The sequence below is a fragment of the Leptonychotes weddellii genome, chromosome 1 (assembly GCF_054177405.1).
Source record: "Leptonychotes weddellii isolate Sample4059 chromosome 1, ASM5417740v2, whole genome shotgun sequence".
In the NCBI taxonomy this organism is placed as follows: Eukaryota; Metazoa; Chordata; class Mammalia; order Carnivora; family Phocidae; genus Leptonychotes; species Leptonychotes weddellii.
Window position 1 is genome coordinate 10,886,337 of NC_138369.1, and position 7,405 is coordinate 10,893,741.

At 54.1% G+C, this 7,405-nt stretch overlaps 1 protein-coding gene across 2 annotated transcripts; it reads right to left on the minus strand.

The window, feature by feature from the left end:
* Positions 1 to 878: 878 nt before the first annotated feature.
* LRRC25 (leucine rich repeat containing 25) lies at positions 879 to 5,335 on the minus strand. 2 transcript variants are annotated; one of them, XM_031017152.2, is made up of 3 exons: positions 4,589 to 5,335; positions 3,131 to 4,064; positions 879 to 1,379 (listed from the first exon to the last, which is right to left on the minus strand). In XM_031017152.2, the coding sequence occupies exons 2-3, from the start codon at positions 3,916 to 3,918 to the stop codon at positions 1,241 to 1,243; spliced, it is 927 nt and encodes a 308-aa protein (XP_030873012.1). In that variant the 5' UTR covers positions 3,919 to 4,064; positions 4,589 to 5,335; the 3' UTR covers positions 879 to 1,240. The 2 variants fall into 2 exon arrangements, with proteins under 2 accessions (XP_030873012.1, XP_006746460.1); XM_006746397.3 differs by having other exon boundaries at positions 3,131 to 3,927; positions 4,589 to 5,329.
* Positions 5,336 to 7,405: the final 2,070 nt, after the last annotated feature.

Genomic DNA, 7,405 nt, shown 5'->3' on the forward strand with positions numbered 1-7,405 from the left:
TGAGCATCTCCCCAAATATCAGCTGTTGCCTTTGCTGAACATTATTATGCCCGTGTGCCTTTCCATACCTCTAGTTGCTGCTTACCGGGCCGGTCCCCCCACCCAATATGCGTGTCCTCTCTGCTTCTCAAACACACATCCTTCAAAACCCACTCCAGATTCCCTTCTTATGAGCAGCCTTTTCCAAACTCTTTCATTCATCTCCCTCTGGAGCCCTTGGCCCCATCCCTCCCTCCAGCCCAGGCTTGACCTCTCAGGACTGAGGGTGTCTGTGTCCAGCTCTCTCCCCTAGATTGGAGGGTTGGCAGGATCCAGGCTGGGAGCAGCTGATAGGAAACCCAGCTGAGCGGCGCCTGGATGGCTCAGTTGTTAAGCGTCTGCCTTTGGCTCAGGTCATGATCCCAGGGTCCTGGGATCGAGTCCCGCATCGGGCTTTCTGCTCCACGGGGAGCCTGCTTCTTCCTCTGCCTCTGTCTCTCATGGATAAATAAATAAAATCTTTAAAAAAAAAAAAGATATTTAAGAGTGAGAAAAAGTGGAAGGGGATGGCTTTCTGGGCAAAAGGAGTGGCACGGGCAAATGAAAACTTCAGAAGTGAGGTGGGCTGGGTGGTGAGGAGGCCTAGACCAGAAAGACAGAAGGATGGGAGAGGATAGTGATAGTGAGGGCGGTAGGGCAGAACCACGCAGGCCTCAACCGCCAGGCTGAAGTCCTGGGGGGCAATGGGGAGCCACGGAGGGTGTGTGAGCAGGGGAGGGGCACAGTCCCATTCGTAAGTTATAATGATCCCTCTGGGGCTAGTGTGGGCTGCCCTGGGGGCTGAGCCTGGGTACCAAGTGCCTGGGAACAGGGCCTGAGAGTGACAGAGTGGGGAACAATTTGGGAGTCTCAGAGAATCTGGTCTGGGGAGCTTAGGGAATCCCCACCTCAAGGAACCCACTTGCCCTGGAGCCAGCAGCATTTATTAAGCACCGCCTGCACACCGACGGGAGGGTGATGACAGCGTTCACAAACTGACCCTCCTGTCCCCATGTCAGGGCCTCTCCTCTTCCCCCTTGCAGCAGCTGAGGGAGCTGAGAAGCAGAGCGGGGGCTGGAGAGGGAGCTGAAGAGCCTCCCAGGGCCTCAGGGATGATCCTTCCTTGTCCCCATTCCTCAGGTGGGAAGACTGAGGCCAGGGAAGAGCCAGAATGCCCCAAGTAAGTAGAAGGCAGCAGGCTGGAGTTCAGGGCATCAAAGGCTCAGTGCCCGGGGATCACGTACTCCTCTTCGTCAAGTGGGGTCTGGTGCATTGACCGCAGGTTGCCGTAGACAGGCTGGGAGGCATGGTCGGGGCCCTCGTAGTTCATGTAGAAGTCGCTGTTCTCTGATGGGTGAGCCCTGTGGAGACAGAGAGACGAGAGGGGAGGGAGCACTCAGGGGGTAGGCACGTCAGCTTGGAGAGGCAAGGAAAGTTCTGGGCGCCTGCGTCCCCTCCTAGTGTTTACATACGAGGAAACTGAGGCACAGGGCCGTGTTCTCCCAGCCGCCCAACTTTCTCTGAGGCAAGGAGGTGGGGGCCAGGGATTCAGGGAAGATTCCATGGATTTCGCATTGTAACGCTTCTGTCCAAGGACCTCAAGCCCATGGTCAAATTGTTTTCTTCCTTAAAGTTGAGGTAATTGCTCATTTTTTACATTAAAGTCTAGACTTCAATTTTTTTAAATTTTAAATCTAGACTAATTTTTTCAGTTTCCTCTTGAAAAATCAGAAGTTCTAGTGGCACTAGCCACATGGACACAAGTGGCCAGAGCCAAACCAGTGCCCTTTCAGCTGGGAAATGTTTTTACTAAATTCTCTGAAGCAACAGACTTTGTGGCCTCAATACAGAAATAAATTTCTGAGTCTCAGTTTCTGCATCCATAGAATTGGTCTGGGAGGAGATAGCTTCTCAGCGATGTCTAGCTATGTATGGTGGGCAAGACCCCCCCACTCCCCCCCCCGCCCCGAAGAACTCTCCTGCCTCTGGAGCATTCTAACCCTACTCTGGTTTGAGCAAGTGGTGTCCATCAGTTATTCATGCTTTAGAATGAATCACTCCAAACACATAAATGCTTGTCTAGGGATAGACAGGACTGGGAGTCAGACTCTGCTTTCAGACTCACTGTGTGACCTTGGGCAAGTCACTCCCCTGCCTCCCAGAGCCTCCGTTTGTACAAGTGAAATGTAGGGTGGGAATGACAGATCGCATTCGAAACAATGTTTCTGGAGGAGACTGATCCTGAGGCTTTGGTGACAGCGAGACCGAGGTGAGCCTCACAGCACAAGCTGCCTTAGGGAGTCGAATGCCTGCAACCCCCTCCTGCAGGCCACTTCTGCTTTGGAGCCCTATTTGCATCTGCTTTGCATATTCTCTCATTTCTCACCCACAGCTTCCCACCAGCCTCCCCACTTTGTGGATTCCCCTGCCCACACCGATCCATGACCCTGTTCCATTCCTGCTTGGATTCTCCCAGCCACCTCCAGCCTCAGCTCTGATGTCTTGCCTTCTCAAACCAATTCACAGAAGATTCTCCATTCTCTCCCACCTCTAGGCCTTTGCCCCTGCTGGGGCTGCCCCCTCCAATTCCTTTCATTCCCTCATCCAACCTGGAAAAGTTGAACCCATCCATCTAAGTCCAGCCAAATCTAGGGGTGTCAGGGCTTTGTCGGGGAGAGAAGGACACAGTTTTCTGAACATCTCATGTGTCAAAGGGACATGTGGAAAGGGGAGCTGTCCCCATCTTACAGAAACTGAAACAGAGGCTCAGAGATAGCCCTGGGTCACACAGGATCTGAGCCAGGCCACCGACTACTTCTGCAAAGCCCCTATTCTGCCTGGAACACTTGCTTCCTCTCTTCCCATCCTTGGCCACCAGAAACTCAGTTTGCAGGTCACGAAGGAGGAAATTTGTCTCATATACAGGAACTCACTTAATTCTTACCCCAACTCTACGAGGTAGGGGCTGTTATCTCCATTTTACAGATGAGAAAACAGAGGCCCTGAGGTAAATCGACTGGCCCAAGATCACACAGCCTACGAGAGGTGGTGCAGGGATTAGAAACCCGGCCATCTGGCTCCAGAGTCTTGCAGGCAGGCGTGAATCACTCACCCATGTTCGGCCCACTGGTGCCCGGCAGCTGGCTGGCCCACGAACACATTCTCATAGTCGGGGGTGGAGGGTCTGGGCATGGCAGCCGCTGGGGGCTTAGAGCTGAGGCCCCGGCTACTGTATCTTGGCTGCTTGCCGGAGCCAGACCGAGAACCATCCTGAGCAGCCCCTGTTTTGTCCAGGTCCCAGTTACCCACCCTCCAGCGTCCCCGGAGTCTCCAGGCCAGCACTAGGCCAGCAATGGTGAGCCCCAGGATCAGGCTGCCACTGGCCACCAGTGCCCCGATGGTCATCAAGGACAGGCCAGGGGAGCAGCCAGCCTCCAGGAAGGCGGAGACATTGCGCCAGGCACCAGTAGTTGGGTCTCGGCACTTGAGAGGTGGCTGGCCGGAGCAGTTGTCCTGTCGGACCAGGTGCCAGGGTTTTAGGACACAGATGCAGTCAGCCTTCAGGTCAAGTTTACAGCTCATGGCCAGCTCCCTGTCCACGCAGGTCAGTGGGTTGTTTGTCACATCTAGGTCCTCCAGCTTTCCCAGGAGTTTAAAGAAGAGCAGTGGTAGCTTTTGAAGACTATTCCCAGACAGGTTAAGGTAGCGCAGGTTCCCGGCCTGCAGAGACTGGTTCTGGGGCAGTCGGAGGAGGCCTTGGCCACTGAAATTCAGGCATATGGCTGTGAACTCTGTGTCCCAGTCCACGATCCCGGAGGACACGTTGCAGGAAAAGACTTGGCTGCCTGGATCCTGCAGCAGCAGTGGCAACAACAGCATCCACGCCAGGGAGCCCCCCATTCAAGCAACCTGGGCAGAGACACCAGAATCCAAGCCCCGACTTTAGCCTGTGATCACCTCACCCTCACTGCTTGTGTTGTATCATCATCATCATCATCATCATCATCATCATCATCACCATCATCTCAGAGTGGCCCAGGCTGCTTCTGAAATGGTAAAGCGCAGGCCCTCGCTTGCCGCCCCTCTGGATGGCTCTGGCTTCTGGCCTCAGCCTCCCGCTCTGGGGATTGGGTACCTAAGTAATCCCGGTGCCTGACGGTCCTGGAAGGCGAGGAGGAGACCCGGCCCAGTCGGCCCCTCCCCTTCTCCCAGTGGAGCCCCTTCGGGTTAAGTCGCCCATTCCCCCCCCAACCCCACCGTCCACCCCCCCACCACGAATATTTTGGGCGCCCTCATTGGCCAAGATGGGACCATATGCAAAATAAGCGGTTGCCCCGGAAACGGCCTGCCCCGGGCGCGGCTAATTGTTTCTCGCAGAACTGCGGGGTGCTGGGAGTCTTGGGCTGGGGTCGGATGGGGCTGCTGTAAGGAACCCCCTCCAGTCTGGCTTGAGGCTCTTTCCCGGACCCAAGTTCTAGCGCTTCCGTCCTATCTTTCTGGTCCCACCGCCACGCTTTTGCCTCGGCGGGGTGGAAGGTTCTGGCGCGGGAGGGGCTGCGTGGTGGCTCACCTGGACGTGGGGGCCGAAGTAGTCAGCACCCTCCGCGGATCCGCTGTGGTCCGGGGCGCTCCTCAGGATCTGCACCCAGCGACTCGGGAAGAGGAACTGGTGTCCGGGTGCAATGCTGAGGGGAAGAATAAAGACACAGAGACCCGCCCCCCTGCAAGGCCTCAGGCCCAGGATTCCCACCGGAGGGGGAGGGGCGACCTGCTTCTCTTTTGCTGGAACCCAGTGACTACATGTCCCCCATTAATACCCTAACTGACCGACTGCTACCTCATCAACTCCCTTCCTGGTGTCAGCTCGGTTGACGCCCAACCCACGTGTTTACTTGTTCATTCAACAATCACCCATGCTGAACTTCCAAAAGGCCTCAGTATGGCCAGGTTCTGGTGAAGCACCCAGTCTTCGGAGAGGACAGAGCTGGACACAGACAGACCCAGTCCAGTGGAGTCAGGTCAGGTCAGAGAGAGGGACAGAATCTTGGAAGGCTTCCTGGAGGAGGAAGCATTAGACTTGGGCCTTCCACACATGAGTAGGGTTTTGCCAAGGATTCCTAAAGCCTGCCTTTGACTCTCCAACCTGCTGGCCTTCCCCACAGACTCAGAGCTCCTGCTCTGGTACAGCGATGCCTCCATGCTGGAAGGGGCTGTGAGGAGGGTTCCCTGGGGAAGGAGACGTTGAGTCTGGGGCTTGGAGGATGAGTCACAGTAGCTGGCAGAAACAAATGCGTGGCAGATTTCAGGCAGAAGTCACAATAGGAGCAGATGCCCTGCAGCTTGAGAAAGCATGGCTGGCTGGGACAGTGTGTTTAGGAGTGGAGTGGTTGGAGTGGACAGGCTGAGAGGAGAAACTGGTGGTGTGGGCACGGGGTGAGCAGTCCTGGCCTCAGACACCAGGCTGAGGAGTGGGACATTATTCCCAGGGCCATGGGGAGCCAAGGAATATGTGTGAGCAGTGGAGGGGTACTGTGTTAAAAGATTCCTCCAGAGTGAGCCTGGTGTCTGGAGATGGGGAACCTGGGGAGGAGGCCAGAGTTCCAGAGGAGGAGGGGGGCTTGAGTCAGACCCAAAGGGTAGTAACAAAAGTAGGTTAAGGAGGAGATTAAGGGCTAGGGGAGTGTCTCAGCCTCACCGGGGTCCTGGCATCAGGCAGACCAGGCTCAAATCCATTCCGGACACTGACTCACGGTGCAACTTTAACCACTCTGTGCCTCAGTTTCCACATCTGTAAAATGGGATAAATGCTAAGAGCCCTCTCCTTTTTTTTTTTTTTAAAGATTTTTATTTATTTATTTGACAGAGAGATAGAGAGCGAGCACAAGTAGGCAGAGCGGCAGGCAGAGGGAGAGGAAGAAGCAGGCCCTCCGCCGAGCAGGGAGCCCGATGCGGGGCTCCATCCCAGGACCCTGGGATCATGACCTGAGCCGAAAGCAGCCGCTTAACCGACTGAGCCAGCCAGGCGCCCCTAAGAGCCTTCTCCTTGACTGTGGGAAGCTGAAATTCACTCGCCCGTGCTTTCCCCTCTCCTCAAACTCTGCCCCTTTCCATCTAGGAACTCAGAGGAATTGAACAAAGGTTTTGAACTGAGACTTTATAGAAAGGTGCAAGTCGTTGCTTCAACACACCCAAAGGTACTCCCTCCTCACAGAAAAATTGCAAATCACAACTCTGAGGTACCGTTTCCCCTATCTCTGTTTTCCCCTATCAGACTGGTAAAACTTCAAAAGTGTGGGGCACCTGGGTGGCTCAGATGGTTAAGCGTCTGCCTTCGGCTCAGGTCATGATCCCAGGGTCCTGGGATCGAGTCCCACATCGGGCTCCCTGCTCCTTGGGAGCCTGCTTCTCCCTCTGCCTCTCTCTCTCTGTCTCTCATGAATAAATAAATAAAATCTTTAAAAAAAAAACCAAAAAAAAACCTTCAGAAGTGTGATAATGTCCGGTGCTCGCGGGGCTGTGGGGACATTGTGGTGCTGTCCCAGGGGAAGGCCCACTGACACAGGACACCAGAGTAACAAACACTTGGGCTTGCTGACCCAGCAGCGCACTTCTGGGATGCTCTTGCATAATTCACATTTACAAAATGAGAAGGGCAGCAGGGGCGTGAACTAACTCGTGAGTGGATAAACAAAATGCGGTGCATCCATACAGCGCGATGTTCCTCAGCCATAAAGAGGAACGAAGCCCTCACACACGCTACATCATGGATGAACTTTGAAAACATGATGCTGAGTGAGAGAAGCCAGACACAAAAGACCACGTAACCTGTGATTCCATTAGATAGGAAACGTCCAGAACAGGCAAATCCATGGAGACAGAAAGCGGGGTGGTTGCCAGGGGCTGGGGGTGGGGGGCCGAGGGGGAGGGCCTGCTCATGGGGACGGGGTTTCCATTTGGGACAATGGAAATGTTCTGGAACTAGATGTTGGTGGTCCTTGCAAAACACTAGAAATGTACTAAAAAAAAAAAAACCCTGACTTGTTCACTATAAAATGACTAAAATGGTAAATTTTATGTTAAGTGTGTTTTGAACCATTTAAAGAAAGAGGGAAGGCAAAAAGATGGCAGAGCTAAGAGATGATTCACTGCAGCGTTGTTATACAGGGTGGAAAAAAGGAAGCAACCTAAAGGGTTGGTTAGATGAATAACAGCTCATCCATCCTGGGGGGGTGGGGGGTGGCTCAGAGTCATAAAAACAAAATGATAGAGCTCTGTGAACCAATAAGGAAAGACTCATTCATCTTTTTCCACAAAGCTTTACAAAGAGCCTACGGTGTGCCGGGCACTGGTCTAGGAGCTGTGCATACGGCCCTGAACAAAACAGACA